General features: G+C 43.7%; 2 protein-coding genes across 17 annotated transcripts in view; one reads left to right on the top strand and one right to left on the bottom strand.

The window, feature by feature from the left end:
- LOC308616704 (uncharacterized protein) overlaps positions 1 to 24,530 on the top strand; it is a 469,470-nt gene that overhangs the window by 86,223 nt on the left and 358,717 nt on the right. For all 16 annotated transcript variants that reach the window (XM_081233063.1, XM_081233051.1, XM_081233060.1 and 13 more), the window contains one exon: positions 13,020 to 13,118. In XM_081233063.1, coding sequence (XP_081089189.1) covers positions 13,096 to 13,118 — 23 coding nt within the window. In that variant the 5' untranslated portion in view covers positions 13,020 to 13,095. The remainder of the gene's footprint in view (positions 1 to 13,019; positions 13,119 to 24,530) is intronic.
- Positions 1 to 24,530, bottom strand: part of TRPC7 (transient receptor potential cation channel subfamily C member 7) — a gene marked incomplete at both ends in the record, with an annotated part of 123,892 nt that overhangs the window by 65,842 nt on the left and 33,520 nt on the right. The window contains one exon of the mRNA XM_081233040.1: positions 24,300 to 24,482. Within this exon, the coding sequence (XP_081089166.1) occupies positions 24,300 to 24,482 (183 nt within the window). The remainder of the gene's footprint in view (positions 1 to 24,299; positions 24,483 to 24,530) is intronic.

The following is a 24,530-nucleotide window of genomic DNA, read 5'->3' on the forward strand; positions in this document are numbered from 1 at the left end:
AGACGCACATGGGTACAAGAGGCTGAAAGTTTGCTTGCTCTCCAGGAGACATGAGCAGATAGATGACTGAATTCATGTCTCCACTGAAGTTATTCTCACTGCAGAAGTGCCAGGAGATTGGAAAACGACGACAACAGTAACAACAACAACAACTTCTTCATTTCCAGAGGTAACTGAGCTAGGAGTTCAAAGATCTTACCAGGAAAAAATTCACACCATCATCTGCAGGAGGTGCCCAAGAGTGGAGCCAGGGAGGCAGGCAAGGATTGGAGCTCAGCTCTTGGGGAGTTCTGTTGCTGTGTTTCACGTGCCTTGCCTCCACACCTGCCTCCCTCTCCTCACCTGTTCTGCAGCGCTGTCTTCAGAATCCCCCATTTGCTAACTGAGTGTGTTTTAAACACTCCCCTCTTTGCTGGGAGATTCCATTTGGATGCCTGCACAGATGGCTCTCGCTCGGTTCCAGCTTCCCCTACCTTCTCTTCCACTTGTGCATCTGCTAGCCCAGCCAACCCGGGTGTGTTCTTGGTTATTTACATAGCAGAGGGTCCTGCCAGGTAGCTGCTGATTGAGTCATTCTGGAAGTCTACAGGGCAGCAAGAGGAGATGGGCACTTCTGAAGACTCTTCGCGCCCACAGAGACAGAGATTTGATATCATCTTTTCAGTTGAGTAGTTTGCTTGTTGTTCCCAAAGATAACTCTCTGTTCCTGTTTCCCAGGGACAGCAGGACGTGAAAAATTCCTCGACCTCAAATTAATCAAACCTTGAATTTTCCAGATCAATAGGGATTACTTACACAAATGCCCCAAATTGGTAGGTTCTGAGGACTGTATCTCTGACTCAGCAGCATCTCTCTTGCCGGGGAAAGAATGATTTTCTCATGAAGCAGCCTGTGCTTCAGTCTTTTGGGTGCAGTGACCCAAACAAATGGTTCTGGGCTTCTCCCAGAGCTATGAGCGAGCCATTTCCTGAGTGCAGACACAGTGGCAGCGGGCCTTGGCTTGCCCTCCTGGAGGCGAATGCTGACTGTGTGATTTTCCAGTGCTCCCGGGAGTCCTCCCACAGCACTGAGCCCTGAGGGTGCTGGTGAAGTGACTTGGTTTCCAGTCTGGCTGTGTTGTCATGGCCAGAGTCACACTGCGTGGACGCAGAGTGAGCTTCCAGCTGGCTCCAGATGACTGCCTCTGCTCTTTCACAGTGTCACAAAGAGGCCACTCTCCATACCTGGGCAGTGCCTGTCTCCACCCCACTCAGGGCTGTGCCCTAGCCTGAAGCTAAAGGAGAAATGGAAGCAGCTTCTAGCAAACCTTCTTGGATTATCTTTAACTACTCACATTCCTGATCCCTCCCTTTCACCCAAACTGCTCTACATACTGTTACTAAACATGGCCTGTGTAGTAGCCCTCATGCCTGTTTCAAGGAAGGTCCATCTTGCTTCTCTCTGATTCAGTTCCTAATCAACCTTCAACATCCAAGTTTCTCTTTACTTTCAAGTCCTACCAAGTCCTTCAGCCCCCTGAGATACCTTGTACTCTTCTGGGTCTTGTTGTACAGCCAACTCACTTGACAGTCATGGTCATGGGTCAAGCTGTGAATAGCTGTATTATTGTGTTTACATCTGATCTCTTCTGCTATTTTTAAGCTCTTTGAGGGGATCAACTGTGTTTGTATCCCCAGGAGTGTGCAGCCTTATGTTTTGCACATAGTAGGTACTCAGTAAACATATTTTGAGTGATAAATTGTACTCTTCCGAAGCCTCTAAGATCTGCTCCATCATTTTCTCTGTGACTCATATTCCCAGAATGATTTCTAAATATAACACATCCTCTCTTACTCTCAGGATCTGATGAACATTTAACTGTCTTCATGTCTTTAGTAGAGGGCAGACAGGGAGAGATGATGAAAACTAAACCAGGCTCTTGTTTTCTTGTGCAGGAGAAGATTGAAATGGGAGGCTGAAATAGGGTTTGAGGATTCTCTTTTGGATTGAATGAGGGTTGTTTAATTTCTTTGTATGGCATTACCAAACTGACATCAATCTGGAAAATATTTATATAATAAAAATAGTAATAACTATTATCATTATAAAGAGTAGCTAATGTTTATTGATTATCTATTCTGTGTCAGGCTCTTTGCTTAACAATCACTGTTATTTAACCCTCATATCAATTCCTTGAGATAGATATTGTTATATCCCTATTTTAAATATGGGAGCATGAGACAGAGAAATTAAGTAACTTGCCTATAAACACGAAGGTGATATAACGGTATGGACTTGAAGCCAAAGACAATGTTTTGAACTATTATCCTGTATTTCCACAAGGTAGATTTTAAATCAGGCAGACACACCAAAGCATGAGGAACCACAGTGATTTCTCCAAGCTTACAGAGGCCAGGGGACCTCCTGATTCAAGTTGTTGTTAGAACTCTGATCTCTCTGTGCTTCTGCCTGTGGGCCAGCCAAGGCCCAGTAGAGATAAAAATCAGGAATATGCAAGGGGAAAGGCTTGAAGCCAGTTTCCTCGACAACCTCATCTTCCTAAAAGGAGTGAGTCATCATGCTAAAGATGAAATCCTGGGCTCTCTCTCCTGCATACAGACAAGAGTGGCAACAACCGATTCAGCCGTGGCTCACCTGCCTGGTCAGCACTTTGCTAGGAACCAGGTTAATGTGGAGGTCACCTAAGCCCTGATTTACAGCCTTGAAACATACAGACTCTGGCCAAAAACCCGCTTTGCTAAAGGATCTTTTTAGGATCTCCAGCCTCTTGCCAAATCCCACCTGATGCTGACATTTTACTAGGAAGAGCTGTAGTTTCAGATAATTCTTTGAGCCTGAGAACTTGATAATATTCCCAAGTTGGATCCAAAACTCTTGTCCCTTAGGTGCAAGGTTGTAGAACATGCCCAGGGTCTGGAGTCAGCCCACCTGGCTGCCAGTCTTGGCTTTACCACTGACTGTTAAGGGACAGGGTAGCTTAAGTTTTCAGGCCTTAATTTCTCCATTTATAAAATGACCATAAGCATGACTAACTCAAAGGAGGTTTCAAGGGTTCAGAAAATGCACTTCCAGTTTTTGGTTTATGGTTCAGTTTTCAAGTGCCACAATACTGTTTTGTTGTTGTTGTCAATACAATAGTTTACTTCTGTAATAAAAGTCAGAAATGTAAATCATTTTTATCTTAAGCCCTGTCCAAAGAGTTACGTCACGCATTAAAATTTTTAGTCATTCAAAAGTATGTCACTTACAGAGTATTCATCTATATATTTTTTGTGATTCTTAAGTAGAGAAAGAAATTTGATTATCAATAACAGCAAAGTTTTCTTGCAAGAATAATTCTAACTCAAGTTCAAAGACTTCATCAACTAGGAGAACATACATCTAAAGGTATTGATATTGATACAGGAAATCAACATTTATATACTTAATTAAACAAAAGAAGACAAAGACCAGAAATGCTTTTTTGAACTATAAAACACAGCTTCCAGCCAATAAAAAATTGTAGTCCTAGGTTAATGGAGCTAGTGCTAAGTAGTAGGGTGAAATAGTCATACATTTTTCCAGAAGATTTTCTCCAATTATGGAATGAAATATTAGATCAGTTGCAGATGAAAGAATCAGAGGGAACTGTCTTGAGTTTACCTATAACTTTCTATTATGATTCCCAAATTTCCGGGTTTCTCTTGCAGAGTAATGTGCATATAACTCAGCAATGATTTATTTCATACACTTTACTTTTTAAAATCACACTTTACATTTTACTCTCATGTAATTATTTAAAAATAACACTTAAAATTAATTTCTCTCCTACAAATATATTGTTGATGTATGTGTAACATGTATTTTGCCCATGTTTTCGTTTTACTTGATGCTTTTATTTCTATATAGTTTTAAATTTGAAACATGCTTAGGATTTTGTGTCACTTTTTTAAATTTAAAATTTTGAATTCTCAACACTTAAAGAATGTTAGTATTACCAGTATTTTGATGATAGTGAGAAATGCTGAAATAATGGCATAACCATTGGTTCGAGAATTAGAAATAGCATGTTTGTGCCCCAGATGTTCCAGATATTGGCAGCTGGTGAGCACAGACCTAGCCCCATTGGTAGGCATGCTTGCATCCATCCACCAGACAGATAGTAAGTGCCAGTTGATACTGTGCACCAAGCATTTTCAGACACAGAGGACACAGCAGTGAGCAAGATGGTCAAGGCCTCTACCTTTGGGAAGCTTGTTAATTCCCAGATCTTGATTTCAAGCTAGATGGCAGGGATTTTTTTTATGATTGCCTCTTCCTATATATTTCTGCTTGATTCCAGTATCCTACACAAGTCACTTTACCCATCACTAAATGTTTTCTGAACTGTTCCTCGGCGGCTGGTCCAGTGCACAGGCACAGCTGTTCCTGGGCCTCTGTAGCCCTGCTCTGGCTGCCCCACCATCAGCTCTCTGATCTCCTGTTCTGTTTGCATTGAAGCCTCCTGGCTGGTCCACGCCTCTGAAGAGTGTGTCTATCTTTCTGCTCTCTGCTCTGCTCTCAGGGGCTGACTTTCTCCTGTAGTTCTGCCTCTGGGCTGGTGGGCTCCCACCTGGTGGTGGGTGCTGAATTCCTCAGGACTTTGAATGTCTCCTTGGCAGATGGGACATCTGCTTCCTTGGCAGAGACGACCACTTGCTCTCCATCATGCCTGTCTCCAGATCTCCATCTGTTTACCCTAGAAATGGCTGTCTCCTCTCACGCTCATCTTTTCTAGAGGGCAGCACCCCAACAGAGTCTCTGGAAGTGATGCCTAGGGTGAAGTAATACCTTCCATTGTCCCGCAGTTTCTCCTTCTCAGGGTTCAGGCCTGTCTGATTCTGCTTCTGAGATCCTAAGTGGAGGATCACTTGTCATATTTCATTTCACCTCCATTTGGCTATATGAGTTAGCCTTCCGAAAGCTGGATGGAGAGAGGTGTTAGTCCTGAGCCAGTACCCTTAGCTCCCTACACACAGCTCATCTTGGCTTGTGGGGAGGCCAGGGACGATCTGAGGGCCACCGTCTGCTGAGCCCAGAACCCCTGCTTATCCCTCACACTCAGGTCTTGGCCAGACTTCTCCTCTCTTCTAGGAATTTTTCTCTCAGACCTTCCTTAAAAATTAACCTTATTTCCTGCTCTTCCACCTTCTGGCACCGACCTGACCAACAAAGTTAAGTCCCGTGTAGACAGTGTTCAAGTGCTCTTCCATGTGGCTCTGGGCCCTGTGCAGACAATAGGGTGTGTCTGTTATGAGCACCCCTCCCCAACAACCACCATAATTGTTCCCATCTAGAGCACACAGAGAACTTTTAAAGAGTGTCTCCTAATCCCATATGTCATACTGCTTCTTTCTGTCCTCTGGTACTTTAAAGGACATTGGTACGTAGACAAAAAGCCGGGCACATACCTTAGCTAGATAATTAGTAAATGTTGGTTTCTTTTCTCTTGGTGCCTGCTGTCACCCAAGGCTTCCAGCCTGAACATCCTCAGTTGGTCCTTTCACTTCTCTTGGAAATGTGGAAATCCATCACACCCCAAACACTGGGCAACATGCAGTGTTTATTTCTGGTGAAGGCACATTCTGGTCAGGCAGGTGACCGCTGGCTCTGTGTTCTTAGATGTCAGATGAGGGGTATGAATATTCAGCAACCAATGCAAAGGTCCCCTTGACAACGTATTTGGTATTTGAAGAGACAGTCATCTCCTTTGTCATTCAGGGGCTAGCGATATATATATATATATATATATAAAATTTCTTGATAGGTTGAGTTAATTTTGGTCATACTTTGAATGCTGGTTTTTATCAGCCTCTGGCAAATAAAATTTCTCTTTAAGCATGTTCATATTCTTTAGAAGTGGAAACTGAGTCTCATAAGTTATCATGATATATTTAAGGTTACACCTATGTATACATAAATTTATGTTCATCCATCCATCCATCCATCCATCCATCCAGAAAATACCTACTGAGCCAGATAGCAGGAACACAAAGTTTGCAAATAATGTTTCCCAGTATTGCTCTTATGACCCTCAAAGTCTACTTAGGGAAACAGGTAAGCAGGCAAATTCAATGTAGCTCAATCAGTGCCATAACAGGGGTTAGCCATACATGCCATGCTATAGCAGAGAAGAGGCACCCAGCCCAAGAGGGGATATGGAGGGATAGTGAGAAAAGGCTTCCTGGAGGAAAGATTCTCGAGCTGAGCCATGAAGGCTATAACCAGGCCACTGAGAGAGTCAGGAAGGGCATGTTGAAGAGAAGCAGTTGCAAAGAGTTTGGGCTCGGGAGTTAGATAGATCTTGATTTAAATCTCACCTCTGCCTCTGAGCTGAATCTGTTTCATCTGTAAATGGGGATGGCAGTACTGATGGTTTACATGGAATGAATGCATTCAAAACACTTCACATGGTGAAGGGGACAGATTAAGCACTTAATGAATTATTGTTGTTGTTATTATTAGTGATGCCTTGGAACCTGGTGTGTCAGGAGAGGTGTAGGTATCTCAGGGTGAATGGACCATCGGGGAGTGATGGGAAATGGGAGCCCCTGAAGGGGTCTTGCCTCATGTTAAGATGGAAACTAAATATGACTTGGAAAAGCAGGTACCTGGGGAGCTAGAGAGAGTTGCAATAGACTTTCATTTTTAGATATACGGGCCAGATGCCCATAGTGTAGATTGTATGTACACACACATTTGCCCCCACTTACGCCCCTGCCGTCCTCTCATTTACCAAAGAGCAAAACAACGTCATTTAAATTACATCGTCAGACAGTCTCAAAAGGCTCCAGGGCCACCTGATTCATGGAACCTGCCTAGTAGACAATGCTAATTTATTGCAATGTCCAGGATTCATTTTGCAACCTCTCTAAATGTTAATGATCCATAATGGGGAAAGTTCCTGGGCCAGTTGTGGGTTTAATTTAATTTACAAAGCCATCTGGAGCTATGCAGAATACTTTTAATATTTTTTTCCATACCAAATTTGGATAGCTTCTAGTCACTGTAATGTCAAATGTATAGCAAAGACACTACCCTAAGGTCTGAGAATCTAGAATGGAAGCCGGGTGACCTGGGTAAAAGGACAGGAAGGGACAGAGTGGTAAGCAGAGGGAAGACCTCTGTTTGGTCAGGGTGGTCAAGGAAGGCTTTGCTGTGTTTCAGGAAGAATGAGGCTGCCAGTGGGCTGGATCAAAATGAACAAAGAGGAGAGCGGCAGGATGTGAAGTCGGCAAGAACTAGATTATCAAAAGTCTGATAGACATGGGAAGAAATGGGATGTTTGTCTAAGCGTAGTGGGCACTATTGGTCTGGCTTCTTGTCCAGCTGAAGGAGGCTCAGTTCCTAGCAGAAATCCATCCTTCCTAGCCAGATAATGTCTCTTCCTTGTTCTTGGGGAGATGGGGGAGGGGAGGTTACAGAATCCACCCTCATTCTTGCACCCTCATCCTCAGGTCCCTGAGCGTTGGACAAGCAGTCTCTCCTCGGTCCTCACCTCTTCTCTGCCTTGGTGCTCATCCTCTCTGCTCCTCTCCCTTCTCTGAGGAAGAAGCCTCTCTCCTAATCACAGCTGTGCTCTCACCTGTGTTCCTGACCTTCCCTGTGGCTCCCTGACTATCTGAAGCCTGGCTCCTGAACCCTGCTGCAATGGATTTCTCAAAATTTCTTCTGATTGTCAGATCTACGAGTCTGTTCTGTGTCTTCCTTCCCTCTGACAGCTCTGTAGTCCAGGCGTAGCCTACCGCCTGCTGAATCATAAATGCCTTCTCGCTTGACCCCCTCTGTATCACTGGGTGTCTATATAACCTGCCTGGGAGAATCGAGCAGGTTTTCTTGGCTGAAGGCTCATCACGGGAGAATGAGTGGCGTTTTGCCTTCTACCTCCAGAGGAGGTGGCCAGGAGGGCTCTAGTGAGCCAAGTGGTCCTAGCTTAGGAGGAAATTCACAGTTTCTGGGGGCTTTAGGGATGGCTTTGAAGACCATATGCTGGCCTTTTTTTCGGATCAAGGCCCAGTGAAGGGGAAGGGCTAGAGGGGAGGAGGGTACCTGGTGGTGGAGAGATACTTCCTGAGACTAGGAGAGGGGAGTGGGCTTTGGGAGTTCTCTGTGGGGTGTAGGCATCAGATTCTACTTGAACTGTCTGCCCTGGAGGTAGAAGGACCCCCAATAGGGGTAATTTCAGAGTGCTAGTATTGACAGTGGCCAAGAGGCTTCTTTTTTTTTTTTGCGGTACGCAGGCCTCTCACTGTTGTGGCCTCTCCCGTTGCGGAGCACAGGTTCTGGATGCGCAGGCTCAGCGGCCATGGCTCACGGGGCCCAGCCACTCCGCGGCATGTGGGATCTTCCTGGACCAGGGCACAAACCCGTGTCCCCTGCATCGGCAGATGGACCCTCAACCACTGCGCCACCAGGGAAGCCCCCAAGAGGCTTTTTTAATGGAAGTTCAGGAGAGGGTCCTGGCATCAGTCCGACCTAGAGATCTTGCTTCACAGGCAGCTCCATGAGGGCAGGGATTGTTGTCTGTTTTGTTTTTAGTATTATATTCCCAGCACCTGCTATAGTATCTGGGATACAGTGCTCAGAAAACAAACTGTTGAATGAATAAGATGGAGCCACAGCTTGTGGACAGATGGAGGTGATCAGTGCGTCTTAGGGGTATCAGGTGTCCACAAAGAGAAGGGCACAGGCTAAGAGCCCTCATAGGGTATACAGGTGAGTCTTCAGGACTGTGATATGACACAGAGGAGGATGCCCTAGACTGACTGAGGCAGGATTTCCTGGCAGCCTGGGTGTAGGAGACACTGGGTTATATCTGACATGATTTAGAAAAATTTAAAAATGATAAGAGCCAACATATATTGAGCATTTATGATGCACCAGACATTTTTTAAGTGATTAATTTAATCCTCACAATAATCCTATGACATAGATACGATGATTAACTTTCTTTTTTTTTTTCAAATGAGGAAACTGAGGCATAGACAGGCTAAGTGACTTGTCTAAGATCACACAGTCAGGATGTGAACCACCCAGGAACTCTCACTCCAGAGTTTCTTCTATACCAAGTAGCAGTTAAGATGTGAGATTTCTTACCGCTGAGAGTCATGAAGCAAATTCATGCTGGTTATACTTGTTTCTTCACTAATTACATAACTTAATATTGTATATACATGTATAATACTATATGTAAAATTTTAGTAATATAATAAAATAATTCTGACAGAACAGATTATGGTTAGAAATAGATAATTTGTTTTCTAGTAATAGAGTATAACAACTTGGAGTGAGCTGTGCCTTGTCTGCCAACCAGGTAATACGTAGCCAGCTCCCTAATTACTAGTACCTGCTACAGATCAGAATAACTCCTGAAAGATAACATTTGTTATGTGCTACTAGTCCACATTTATACAGTACTTACTATGTACTGGAACTTTATAAGGCAAGTATTATTACGCCTACTTTAGAGATGAAGGAAAAGCAAGGTTAAGTGATTTGCCAGGGTGACCCCAGCCTGTCTCACTCCACAGCTCATGATTCTAACCACTGTGCCACACAGAATGCTTTTTTCCACATCATGTGGAAAGATCTGTTTTTCAGTAGAAACATTCATTCTTTGATTATCTGGAAGGGAGTCAATTATTTCAGGAAGAAGTCTTTAACAACCACATAAAGAACCTTTAGGATATGTGTACGCTGTTTACGAATATACAATTACAATAGAACACTGCATATACGTATATGTATATGTAATGTGTATGTCTCCCACCCTGTCCGTTTTCACTGGGCAGTGGTCTGTTACCAGCTAAGGATCTGTGACTAGTGCTAATGGATTTGGTTGTTGGAATGTTGTTTTTATAAATCCTCCCTAATGGGTCTTAATTTTACTAAATGCCAGCCTGATGGTCACTGAAAGCAGCTTCCAAATTAGCAAACATTAAAACATTTCTTTTAATGTTTAAGAGTGCTCCCCACTCTTCCCCTTTGGGGATCCCACTGGTAACCTCCTAGGCAGAGAGAGCCGGTCTTAGCCCTGTCGGTCTCAGCACAGTGTGGTCGTTAAGAACAGAGGCTTTGGGACCAGGCATGTAAGTTGAAGTCCCTGCCTGCTTCTTACCAGCTGCCTAATTTTCAGTGACTTACTCTCCCTCCCTGGGCCTTGGTTCCTTCATCCTTTAAATGGGGAAAACATGACTGAGGCTTCTATGAATATGCAGCATGCAAATGACGAGTGGGAACAGGACTGGCAGTCAATGCGAGAGAGCTACTCTGCGTGCCTTCTTTCTGAGCATCTTCTCTCCTTGTCTTCTGGGTCCTGATTCTTTTTTCCCTGTCCTCTGCCCAGTCCTTCCCCCCATCCATGTGGGCCCAGGGCTCTGAGGTACCCCATCCTACTGCAAAGTCCTCCAGGCTCCTAAATAGCCTCCAATTTCATCCCTCACCTAAATGAAATCTCTGTTAGGGCAACTTAGAATCTGAGTAAAGCAATTTATCCTATGGTACGCCAGACTCCCACAGAAGCTTCTGAGTTGAACTTGTGCCCTGGGTTACAAAGTCCTGTTTTTTACCTCCAAAACAGTTACACAGGTTCCTTCCTTTCTTGGTCATAGGTACCACCTTACTTTATTTAGGCCCTCATCACCTCCCCCTGGATCCTCTAAAAGCATCTTAGGTAGTCCCTGTCTCGTATACACCATCACACCGTGCTACCTAGTCCTGACATACCATTGACTTGGCCACACATGTGTAAAAGTTTCTGTATTGCACAAGAGCCATACACATCAACACGGAAAAGATGAAGGGTCCAGTATGGAAATGCTAAAGGATATTGGTGGTGTGGTATAGTGAGTGGCTGTGGGCAGGGGGAATTCACATAGGAAATGCTTATCTGCCTAGTGACCAGGGGAATGAATTTAAAAATTTGCATAGGATAGTATTTTACATCTCTTAAATTAGAAGAAAAAATCCTAATAATACTTCATGCTTGCAAAGTATTGATGAAACCAGTTTAGTTGTATAATGCTGTTGACCTTGAGAAATAGTGTAGCCCTTTGGGAACATAATTTTGCAGTGTGTTTCACAAATATTTATGTCCTTTGACCCGGTAGCCTCACTGTCAGAAATCCAATTTTAGGAAATAACAGAAAAGAAGGAAAGAAAGTGACATGTATGGAGATGATAGTAAAATATAAGTAATAAAAAGTGAATGTATAGCTAGTGGGAAGCAGCCGCATAGCACAGGGAGATCAGCTCGGTGCTTTGTCGTCACCTAGAGGGGTGGGATAGGGAGGGTGGGAGGGAGATGCAAGAGGGAGGAGATACGGGGATATATGTATATGTATAGCTGATTCACTTTGTTATAAAGCAGAAACTAACACACCATTGTAAAGCAATTATACTCCAATAAAGATGTTAAAAAAAAAGTGAATGTTTACCAGTAGAGAAGATATAAATAATGGTACATCAATGTTATGCTGACATAAACATGATAATTTTAGGAAACTGTTTACTTTCTAATGCTTGGTAAATCCAACCACAAAATTATTTACCCTATAAGTATGTATTATAAATACATGCCTACTATGGGAAAGAATGGGAAGAATGTTAAACAAATGAAAGCAACTGACATATGGGGCATATGAATGTAGTCTGTTCCTTTCCTTTTAAATATTTTGCTTATTATTAAAATGCTATTTGTACAATAAGTAAAATTATCAAGGTAAACTGCAAAGACAACTCAAGGATTCCCTTTCTGTTACGGAATGAAGGCGCAACACTTCAGCATGGTTTCTTCACAGCCCATCAGAGCTGGCCCTGCTTCCCCAGCAGGTTGTATTTCCTTCAAGCCCAGTCTCCTAAACAACGCCCCCCGCCCCCCCGCTCATTTTTGTCCCCTTCACCCCAGCCTTTCTTCCCATGTGTCCTTACCCTGACCACCTCTGATTCTCCAAACATTATCACAGCTTTGTGCTTTGCCCCACTGTTCTCTCCATCTGGAATCCCCTTTTCTTTGGCGCTCTGACCCACCTTTCAAGGTCTGATTCAGAAGCTACCTATTCTGTCTCCCTGAGGGTTTCCAACATCATTTTTTGTCTAAATTAATATTTCCTTTCCTTGTTAGACAGAGGGCTGGAGTCAGAAGTGTGTAGCCCTTTAGGATGTAAGCTTCTGATGGCAGGGACTAGGTCTTTTATTTTATTTATTTATTAAAAAAATTTTTATAGCAGGTTCTTATTAGTTATCCATTTTATACGTATTAGTGTATATATGTCAGTCTGAATCTCCCAATTCATCACCGCCCCCCCGCCACTTTCGCCGCTTGGTGTCCATATGTTTGTTCTCTACATCTGTGTCTATTTCTGCCCTGCAGACCAGTTCATCTGTACCATTTTTCTAGGTTCCACATACATGCGTTAATATACGATATTTGTTTTTCTCTTTTTATGACTTACTTCACTCTATGACAGTCTCTAGATCCATCCACATCTCTACAAATGACCCAATTTCGTTCCTTCTTATGGCTGAGTAATATTGCATTGTATATATGTACCACATCTTCTAGGGGCTAGGTCTTTTAATATCTACAGATTTAGCTGATAATAGGTGTCACATGATTATTCCCTCCTTCAAGCTTGCAAGTCTGCCTGTTCAGGAAGAGCTAACACCTATCAGAGGGCAAGCAAGCAAAGCAGTCAGATGATGATATGTCCAATGGTTTTATTATGGAGTAATACATATAAAAAGATTAATTGATTTGTAATTTCTTCAGGATGCAACTTGCTGGCCAAATTGCTACTGATTTTATTAATCAAACAATGGTATTTTGTATTTAAATGACCTTTCTTTTTATTTTTCAATAAAATAAGGCTATTAGTCATGATCTGAGTTCCCATGGACTCTGTACCAGTAGTTGTAGGACTTTAAGAACGAGACAAACAATGCCTAATGTCTAGTAGCTCATCCTGGACTCATTTCCTATTTATCTCATTTTGTTTTTCAAGAGAACCCTGAGTTTCCTCAACAGCTTTTAGGAATACATCTCACCTTGAACATGGGATTTTGTTGTATTTGAGAAAAATGAAAACTGGAGGAAAACTCAGGTATGGTACAGTCATTCACTCAGTCATTCATTTATTCAGTAAATATTTTTGAGTATCTTCTGCTTGCCTGGGTCTGCTTTAGGCTAGGAATACAGTGGTGAGCTGCCACCACAGAGCTTACTGTGTTGAGGGAAGTAGACAATAAACAAGTAGACAAATGACAAATGATATTTGCTACAGAAGAGGGCACTGGGATAGAGAGTGACTGATGAGGCAGGGAGTCACAGGGCAACACGTCTGCAGTGCTACTCAGTGGGGCTTCACTGAAACCCCGCCTTAGCTTAGCTTCTCCTGCCTCGTCCTGCTTCTGCCCCTTCGTTGCAGGCTTCTCCCTCACTTGCACAAGGACCCTCCAGCTCTGCTTCTGGAAGTGATGGTCGTTAGACTCAGAACTCCCTGGCGTCAGGGACTGTGCCTTTCTTGTTCACTTTTAGATGGAAGATTTAAGTGGGAGGCTGATGTGATCTGACTATTTCAAAAAGTTGTCTGACTGTTGCTTGTGCGTGTTGGTGAGGAGGAGGGGAGGGTGAGGTCAGAGGCAGGTGGATCAGTTGGAGGCTACTGTAGTAATCCAGGCAAGACAGGACTATGGCTTGGATTATATAAATTAAAGCATCTCTATTAAGCAAAGATTTTCATCCACAATTATACTTAAAAGACTCCCCTTCCATCAAGAAATTTGTAGGTGACCTTAGGCAGATGAATGTTAATAAAAGAACAGTGCATTATGGTACATAATGGGAGGAATATATAAAAGATTAAATGCTCGTTAAGACTCTGAATCCATATATGAGCATTTAGTACAGAAATAATGAGATGGAAATGTGTAGTTGGTCTTTAGCTTGATTGCTGGAGTTAGTTACAGGTCCTTAGGCTGGGGGGACTATAATTTCTAAGATCTGTTTGACTGGGATAAAAGTGACAATTTGAAAATGACTCTTGTTCTTTCCACTTTGGGCTAGCAAATGCATTTGGTTTGCATCTATTTCTTGGAGGCAGTGGCGATTTATCTTCCTTCTCTGAATGCTCCTCAAATTCCTCTCTTCTTGTTAGTCCCTAACTCAGAATACAATAATAATCAGCCTCTGAATACCTTAACAAATGCAGCACATGATGGATATAAGGATAGGTAAGCTAAGGCTACACAGCTTAGGAAACATGATAACTAAGAAGAAGAAAAATGCTTTAAAAGATTATCCTTCCATGCAAATATTTATATATTCAAAGAGCTGAACAGAAGGCAGCAGAATAACCAAAAAGGCAGTAGTTGTTTTGTCTGGTTGTGCGGACTTTGAGGAAATGAAATCTCTTTTGCAAATGTACAGTAGTATTTGCTCTTTAGAGAAAATTGTGTCAGATGATTCAACAGCAGGCCTGAGGAAGGGCAGAGAGGAGGCATCAGGCGCTCTGCTTTTCCCTCTTAAAGCTGAGCCAGGCTGGGGGTGGTGGGGGGGCAGGTCAGCAACTCAGGCCAGTGAGTGGAGGAGCACTCCTGAGACCCACTGTGGAACACTCAGTGAGCTGAGCTCCCCTGTGGAGGACAGAGGCCCCACTGCCTCTCCCTGCCGTGCGGGGCCACCCTGGGAGCCACCTGCTGCTCTCCTCCATCCCTAAGACTGCCAGGCCAGAACCACTGTTACGGCATCTCTGCATAGTAAGAGCTCTTTTCCAGAGTTACAAACACAAAAAGGACACAGGTCAGCAATGGAGGGCATGGAGATGATGGCCCCATACCCCAGGCCAGCCTGGAACATCATCTGAATTCTGTTGTATGGATTTTTGATCATGAGGGGAATTACAGATGTTTGAAGTACATTAAAGCCTATGGCTTCACATTTTATACCCATCTGTCTATTCATTTGCTCACCATGGAGACTGCACATGATGTGTAGGGTGAGTACTGTTTCTCAGTCTTCAGAGACCAAGATGAATGAGGAGAGGTCCCACCTGCCAGGAACTCAGTCTTTACAAAATTTAGAATCATTAGAGAGCCTTTTAAAAACACAGTCCCTGGGCTCCCACCCAGGAGAATTGGATTAGAAGCTCTGTGGGTAGGGTACTGACTTTTTTTTTTTTTTTAACAAAGCTCCCAAGTGGTTTCCTTTATGCAGCTAAGTATGAGAACTTAATTTGTTCTAGAGAAATACATTGAGTTTGATTTCGATCTAACGTTGGGTTTGGTCTAGACAGATGGAATGCATCCTTGGGGAACTACAATCCCTGTCCTCAGTGGTTTACAGTTAAGGGGTTATAGCCTAGATCCTGAAAACTATCCCAGAGATTCTCAACAGGGAATGATTTTGTTTCCACGTCTTCCTGTGGAGACATTAGAGACCATGTCTTGGAGACATTTTTGGTTGACAAAACTTGTGAGGAGGGTGCTACTGACACTAGTAGGTAGAGGCCAGGGATGTTGCTAAATATCCTCTAATGCACAGGACAGTGCCCACAGCAAAGAATTACCTGGCCCCAAATGTCAATAGTGCTGAGGTTGAAAAAGGCTGGTTTTGTCTTGAGGGTAGTTTCTGCTTGTGAAACCAACATGGCATATAGTTTCCATTAGCTAGCATTATGCACTAACTGTGTTCTAGCTACATTATGTGTTAATAAACATTAATTGTCGTTTATTAGGTACTATTGCTTGTCCCCACCGTACAGATAAGAAAACTGAGCCCCAGAGATGAAATAACTTATGTAAAGCCACCTATCTAGTAAATGAAGGACTTGGGATTTGCACATGTGTAGTCAGGTTTCCAGCCATAACAGTATATGCTGCTGCCCAACAGGGTTTATTTTTCTTCTCCTGAGAGTTTTTCCAGGCAGAAAAGGAGTACATACATACTTGTGTTCGTTCTTCTTAGGATTGTTGCTTGAGAAAAACAAGACTACTTTTCCTAGGCAAAAGATAGCCGCTCGTGGGCTTCCCTGGTAGCACAGTGGTTGAGAGCCCACCTGCCGATGCAGGGGACATGGGTTCGTGCCCCGGTCCGGGAAGATCCCACATGCCGTGGAGCGGCTGGACCCATGAGCCATGGCCGCTGAGCCTGCGCGTCCGGAGCCTGTGCTCCGCAACGGGAGAGGCCACAACAGTGAGAGGCCCGTGTATGGCCAAAAAAAAAAAAAAAAAAAAATAGATAGCCGCTCTGAGCCAAGAGATTAATGGGCATTGGTCATTTTTGTGCCAGCTAGGGCCACGAGAGTGCTGAGAGGAATCCCCAAAGAGGACACTGATGGATGCTTTCGATACCGATGGATTCCAGCAGCGTTTGGCAGCTCCTGGGCATCCTGCAGCACAGTTTGGGGTAGTGCCTGACCAGCCAGACTGTGTTTGTGACAGCTCTGGTCTTCTTAACTCTGAGCATCTGTTGAAATGATGCCTCAGCAGGAAAACACAGTGGGAGAATGTCTGCTTAGAGCATGTGAGCGTCTGATTGGCCTCTCAGGCGTCCTCTAGAAAGCCCCAGTGTCCCCACATTCCTTTTGCTCGCTGGCCCTGTGCTCTCTGCAGACGGAGGAAATGAAACAGAACCCCAGTAGAGGTCAGGTGCTGTCTCCAGTGTCCCTACCTGTGGTCACCACACTAGGGTGAGGGGTTTCAGCCAGTTGTGCATCTACTGCTGAGCCTCATTGTCTCTCTTAGCACAGATTTAGGCCAGGAGGCTTTTGAGGGTTGGAGTAGCATCTGCCTTATCCAAGGGGCTCCTGCAGGCCAGCAGATTAAGTAACTTGAGACAGGTTACTAAAGCCACATATTTAGTAAGCGGAGAGCGTGAGCCGGCACGCTCCTGGCCATGACACTATAAATTGCTACACAACACGTTCTGTTTTCTTCTTATGGGAGTTTTTCCAGGTAGAAAAATGGGCCACCTTATGGCATGACTGTAAAATGTGCACAAGATGGTGATTTTTGGAGGAAAGAACAAACAGACTTCTGCTGTTGTTAGAGGCCCTGGCCCAGCATTAGACAGGGTGGTGATGCCGGTGGAATGTTCCCCCCACACCCCTCCCCTCTAAGGTTGCCCCTCCCTCCTTGGTATTCTCCTCTGTGGACACATTTTGTGCACTTCTGGGCTCCATCTCTATGAAGGAATCTTGAAATGAAGTTCACAGCAGGGAATTGAGGTTCACGGAGGACACTGACTTGGTATGTTACCATTTTTTGTAGATATTTTCCATTTTTGTTAAGAACACAGGCTGTTGCAAAGAATTTACAGACTCTAGTATTGGCTGGGCTAGTGGGTCTACTGTTCAGCTCTCTCTCCCATCTCCCACAGAATTTTTCCCAAAACTTTAAAAAAAATCTTTTTTCAGGCTGCCTTCTACCTCAGAGGGTGATTCTGCTTCCTATTTATAGAGACGTTGACGCTTTTAATATGAATTTCCTCAACTTTTTTTTCCTGTTGATGGTCATTAGTGCTGTCTACCAAATAGCTCCATTTTTTTTTTCTCCTTTCAAACACATGGCAGGATTATTCAGCACTTCCTGGCCCCTTTTGTGGTGGGGTGGGTGATGTGACTAATTGTTGACAGTGAGTTGTAAGCAGAAACAATGTGTGTCACTTCCAGGTGAAAGCATTTAATTGCTGGTGTGAGACTCTCCAGGGCTGGATTTCCCTTTGGCAGGGTGGAAACATTTGAGATGGTGGCATTTCTATCAGCGTGGGTTCCTGAGTGCATTCCTCTGAATTCTGTTGCAAGATGGAAATAGGATGAGCAATATATAAACGTGGTTTTTTTTTGTTGTTGTTGTTAAAAGCCAATACAGCTTTGGTTTTGCTTGTTAACGCAGCGTAACTTTACCTGCCTTGATTAATAGTCTGTCCCTTTTGCTCAACAATTATGCTGCATCCATACCCACCTTTTTTGCCTTTCAGCCTTTCTCAGAGGCTTTCTATCCTGAGAAAACCACCCCTGATTAAATTCATCTGATGGCTTCCTATTGTTCCTTAAAAAAGAACAAAAACAAAATCCTTTAGCATGGTCCACAAGCCTCTGGTTCCTGCGTGGTCTGGTTCCTGTGTGCCTCTTTAGACTCATCCCACACCCCACTCTTCCTCATGCCTTCTGACTCTGCCACATTCACATTCTTTCAGTCCCTCTTATAGGCTGTATTTCTTCTCACCACAGGGCCTTTGTACAGCTTTGAACATGTTTTTTCCTGCCAGAAATGTCCTCCCCACCTCTGGTTAACTTTTCTCAGAGCAAGCGTGAGTTCTTCTGAGAAGCCTTTATTGACCTCCCCAGTTAGGTCATATCTGCCTTTAGAAGTTGTAATACCATGTTTCTCTGCTTCATAACACTGACTTCAGTTGGAACATTACAGTTTATTGGTGTGATGTTCTGATTAATATCCATCTTCCCCACCATGGTTCATATCACATCATTTTTATTCACTACCACATCCCCGGTGATTAGCACAGCATACTTTGTAGTCACTCAGAGAAAGCTTGTTAAATGCATGAATGAGGATATACAGTCATACTGTCCAGTTTAGTAACCACTGGCCACATGTGCCTATTGAAATTTTACTTAATTAAGAAATTAAGAATTCAGATTCATAATTACATTAACCGCATTTCAAGTGTGAATTAACCATATGAGGCTAGTGGCTACCATATTAGACGGTAGAAAACAGAACATTTCCATCATCATAGAAAATTCTATTGGATAGTGCTGGCAGGATAAAGTCCAAGTTCCTCGTGCATGGCATATGATACCCTCAAGGATCTGCTGCTGACAAACTTTCCAGTTTGTTTCTTTCCCACAATAGTACAGCCTCAGCCACATCCCCCTCTAAACATGTTCCTTTCATAAACGTGCCACTCTTCCTAAGATATCTGTGGCTTTTTAACTTTAACCTCTCTCTACCTAAATTGCCATCCCTTCCAGAACCTCTCATCCTTTAAGCCCCACCTCAAGTATTTCCACTTCTGGGAAGCATTTCCTGAGGTCTAGACTGAGCGGGTCAGTGCTTCCTCTGACCCCCATGCTGCCCCCTTCCCATTCCTGTTTGCCTTGCTCAGACAGGATTGTGACCCTTTGTTCACACATCTCTCTCCAGTGCTACATGAACCCCACTCAAGGACAAGGCCTGGGTCTTCTCAGTCTCTCCAGTGCTGAACACAGAGCTGGTGATGTAGTAGACATCAGTGAATGTTAGTTAAATGATGACTCAGCCAGTGAATGAAAATCACAGAGGATATTATTTCCTGAGCACAGCAGTGTGAAGAAAAAGGGAACTGTGTTACTAAGTAGGGCTAGTGAGGGTTCTGCCTGCATCCTTCCCCCTCCCATGGTCTTGTCCCAGGTCTTTATTTCATGTGATACTAGCTTTCTGGTCCAGGAATCATCCAGGAGCTTGGCAGAGTCAGGAAAGGGCACCTCTGAAATTCTGGGATCTGGAAGGCTCTGCTGAGTGGCGCTGCTTCTTGAGGAGAGTGGGTGGGTCTCATCAGCTGGAAGGAAAGATGGCTGGTACCATGATTGCATCCTCCAAATCAAGCCACACGTCAAGACGCTAGAACTGGGGGCCACCTGGGGTCTGAAAGAGGCAACTGCTATGAACTCTAGTTTGCTCAGCTAGCAAAGTGCAGAGGCTGTTGCTGCTGTGGTCAGAGCCTGTCTGTCTGCACCTTACCCACCACACTGATGGCTCTCTGAGGGCAAGACTGTGTCTTACTTTCCTCAGGATCCCCCTCAGGCTGATCAGTGACTGTAGGGCTTACAGGCCGTGGCTAAAACAACTTGTCAGATTAAACTAACCACCCTTATTGGTGATATTGCCTAATAATAGACATGCTTTCTGCAATGACAGTGATATAATTTTGGGCAAAATATTCATGTGTTCCCATGTTTTCTGGTAGCAGACCTTGGCTTAATTATGTCCAGAGGGGCCTCCATCTCCTCTACAGGTGGAGTTAAGGCTTCTATTGTAGAAAATAGGACCTCCCAGGTCTCCTGTCTCACTCTCCTTTGGCGCTTTGAACCTGGAGGACACATGCCCACAAAGTTCTTTCAGTGAATGGAGGTGCACCTGATCCTCATTAAGGCAGACCTGAAGTCAGGAAGGAGGAAGAGATGACATAGGGGAAAAAAAGGAAAATAGCCTCCCTGTAAGCCTAGAAATGAAGAAGCGATAAAGAGGAGACAGAGGAAGGGATGAGAGTGAAGGGCCCCGATGTGAGTCTTCAGTTAGACAAGCTGAAAAGAGCACTAAGCATCTTGTCTCTGTACCAGTCAGTCAGCAATGACAATGTGCCAGACACTGCACTGATCTTTCTTTATGGGTGCAGACTGGGCCAGCTGAACCTGAATGAATCACAGACTGGTTAGGTCTTCGCGGTTGGTGTGACTCAGAGTCCCTAAGCATTTATTTAGAGTTGATATTGCAGGGGGAGGGGAGAGCCTTTAAGAAGGATATTTTTGCATGTTCCCTGGAGACAGAGCTAGAAATGGAGGAGTCAGCAAGATGTCTGTCATTCAGGTTGGCCCTGGGGGAGAAGACCAAGGCCTGTATATATACGGGGGCTGTAGGCCAAAGCTGGAGGGATTGTTTTCTTTATCTGTGAAGCAAAGGTAGAATTGCTTCTGGGCTTAGCTGTGACTCAGTATGGGGAAGAAGCATCCTTGCTTCTTCATGAGGCATGCTTGGCTTCTGAAGGGACTGTGGCCTGTAAAGGCTGGGGGGGACTGAGATGGATAACAGAAATGTCTTAAGTAATGTGAACACTGACTCTAAGCCAAGTGCAATGTGTGTATTAATACTGCCTCATTTATACCCACAGGCTGGTGAGGCCTGGGGCTATTTGAGGCACACATGCTTTATTCCATTTGATTCTTATAACAATTCAATAAAGTAGGCATTATTAACCAAGCTTTATAGATGAGGGAAGTGAGACACAGAGAGGCTAAGTGACTTGCTTAAGTGACCCCATTAATAAGTGGTTGGACTGTGATTAACCTGTAAGGGTACCTTCTTAGCCACTTCTCCAACACTGCCTTCCAAACACAGTGGGAAGGCTGAGTCACCCTATTAAGGCAGAAGTCATGGAGAACAGCCATATCCTCATAAGGCCTTTTGGTCTTTGGGGGAGGAGTTATAGGCTATAGGGATGATGTCCTTACCGAGGGGGACATTTCTAGCGTTCTCTGGGAAGATAACAAAGGACAAGCTAGGGAATGTCTCTGGGGATAAAAGGACCCCTCTAGTCCCAAGGAAGGGGGAGCATAGCATCACTGAATGACAGTGATGATGCTTCCCTGTGGAGCTGTAGAGACCTTTTCAGTTTCCAAAGCATTTACCCTCATATCAGTTCATTTGAAAGTTCACAGAAACCCTGTGAAGCAAAAGCGTATATGCCTATTTTTCAGAAGGGGAATGAGGCCCAGAGAGCTTCAAAGACTTATCCAAGACCATGTGGTCATTAAATGTAAGAATCATGCTGGAAATCTCCTGACACCCTCTTCATCATTCCTTCCTCTTTACCAGGTGGTCCCTTGTGCCATGGTGGGGTAATTGTCTTTATGTAACGGAGGCTGACATTATGGCTGAGGCAGCCAGAGGACCAGACATGAGGGTGATGCCCGAAGAGAGGCAAACGTTCAAATGAAGGGCATGATCTGGGGTGCAGTACCAGCCACAGAGTGGCACCCATTTCACTCAGATCTATGCATTTCATAAATATAAAGGCTGATTCTGTATTAGAGTTTCCCAAATATTGTTACATGGAAAACTAGTTTCACCAGATGCTCCATGAGAAGGGGAGTTCTGTGGTCAAGTAATACACATTGTACCCTTCTTCTTTTAGAGTAGCAATGCATGATCAAGGTTCTATAATGTCTTTAAGCAAAGAAATCTTTTTGACTCTGCTTATTAACTCAAGGTCTCTAAATTTATTTGAACACAAAAACTTTTTTTAAGGTCACCTATTAGCAGCTCGTGGAACTGCCAAGAACAGCTAGTTTGTTTTAATCACTGAATTAATGGTTTGATTTGATATGTGGCAGAGCCTTAGGAATTTTTTTATGGTTTTATATTCCAGCCTTATGACACATATATATGTCAGGTGTAAATAAGCCTTGGTGCTAGTTGTTTCATAATTAAAAGACCCAGGGTTAGATTGTGCCCATGCAAGCATTCTAAAGTTCATAAATTAAAAATGAAATCTCATTATAATATCAATAAGATTTTAAAATATTATGTATTTTTGCTGGTAATTCATGATAGAATAAATGTCAAGGAAAACTGTGAGTCTGCTCTTGTATGATGGCATATGTGGTTTGAGAGAATTACCTATTGGAGATTTTTGAAATGAGCAAGGCTGACATTTTATGTAGGTCATTTATCATCTTCCTACCTATGGATTGCAGCAGACACTTGACATTCATGATGAGTATTTCTTGAGACCTTTATGATTCTCCTAATTAGCAAATGCCACTAGAGGAAATAATTTCCCTCACAAAACCTTTTTATTCTGACCGAAACTGTCATGTTCATAGAGTGTTTTCACTTTTTCTTCTCATTCATTACCAGGGCTGTTTTGTACTTGGTAGTTGACAATGAGAAGGAACATATAGGCTCTGAAGTGGTAGCCAGACTCTGGACTTGCTCAGTGATTTACCCTCAGTGACTGTGTTGCTAAGTTGGATTTATGTTTCAGAAAAATGGTGAATGCTTGCATTTTCATGGGCTGTTGGAATTGCTTGTGAATAGCCAAAACTGTGAACGTAAATCTGCAAATGCCAAACATCATCTTTTCTTTGGGGTGTCAAATCCATCTTCACCTTTCACCCTGTGTTGGGAAGCAGGAGAATACTGTGGCTTGGGGAAGGAAGGACATGCTAGAAACTCAGGCTTGTTACCATTCACTACCAAGCAGTCTCTTCCGCAGGGTTTCTTTGAACCCCAAGATCATGGATATCTCAGCACCTTTAGGAAGGGATTGCTGTGCTTTGCTGAAGTGCCTCAGTGAGCTCTTGAGATAAGCTAAAAAGTGAGTTTCCCTACACTAAGTAAATAGGATTGTACATACTTGAAACTGTAGCCTGACTCCTCCCCGCCTGTAATTCTATGCTTTTGAATATTAATCTAAGGCCACCTTTCCCATGATTTATCAATTTTATCTTCAGGACTCAGAGTCTTTGAAAAAAGCTATTTTTCCTAGAATTTTTGATTATTATTAAAATTAAAAGGACAGGAAGATTTTTATCAAACTTGGAAGCTCTCTCTAGATGAATACCACAGATATATGTGGTTTGTTGAAAGATGGTTCATTCGACACAAATTAAGATAATCAGACAAGAGGAGAAATGCCCAGAGGCCAATTTGGGGGCATTGGAAATCCCCCCAGTAGTCACCCTGTAAAAGAGCTGGAAAAAACCCCACAAACCCTTAAAGACTGATCAGCCATCTTGCTTATGTGGAAAGCACATTGGTATTTAAGCATATGGATCTTTGGAGCTCTGCAGTTTTCATCAGGATGAATGATGTCATCTAACATAAGAGCAGATTCTGAAGAATCCAGAGTATATCCAAAGTGGCACCATAATTGAATTTTGCTCCTTAGGGACTCAATCTGACCAGACACTGTGGGTGTGAGGGCTACTGGGTGCTGGTGGCCATTAAAGACACCTTGAGGTTGATTGAGGAGGGGGGACTTACTCTTCTGAAAGTCTATCATGCTTCCTATTAAAGCTTTTCATAAGCCTTGAGAGTGAAATTCCTCTGAGCCTCCCGGAACCATGGATTCCACAAATCCTCTACACTAAGACATTTTCTACACAAGTCCCCAGGCACACAGGGAAAGCTCAATAAATGCTGTTCACAGAGCTGAGTAATATGTTTTTCATGAAAACTTGGGAATTGGCCTGCTAGCTGATGGGAGCGTTCACTGTACCCTTGTCCTTGCTAGTGGCTCGGAGGTTGAAAATCTGCTCTTTTGTTCTCCAGGCTTGAAGCCTGTTCATGGAGTAACTGTCATGATTCATCTCTCTCTCCTGGTGGGCTGGGGGTGAAGGAAGGAGCTCTGAGCAGTCCTGCAAGTTTGGAAGTTCCCTGTCTAGGGGCAAGTCGGGTAATCAGTGTTGTTACCATCCCCTTGTGGGAACAGAAAATAAGCATGAACAGAAAGGTAGGCCAGCAACCCTGGAGTTGGGAAGGCCAGGAGCAGTGGGGAAGCTTACCTTCTTGACTTCATATTTAATGGCGAGTTTGATCCGGCTCAGACTTGGACGGTGGTGGTCGGACCAGACTTGCAAGTTCACATCACCATTTAAAATCGCTTCCACCTCTTCTGTGTCTCGGCATAGGTCCAGCACGCCCACCACAAAATCCTTGCATTGCATAGATAACTTCCTGTAATCGTTCTAACAGAATAAAGAGAAATCAGGGGTGTGTCACACTGAGCCCCACAG

Source organism: Mesoplodon bidens (assembly GCF_964165515.1).
Source record: "Mesoplodon bidens genome assembly, chromosome: 4".
NCBI classification, from domain to species: Eukaryota; Metazoa; Chordata; class Mammalia; order Artiodactyla; family Ziphiidae; genus Mesoplodon; species Mesoplodon bidens.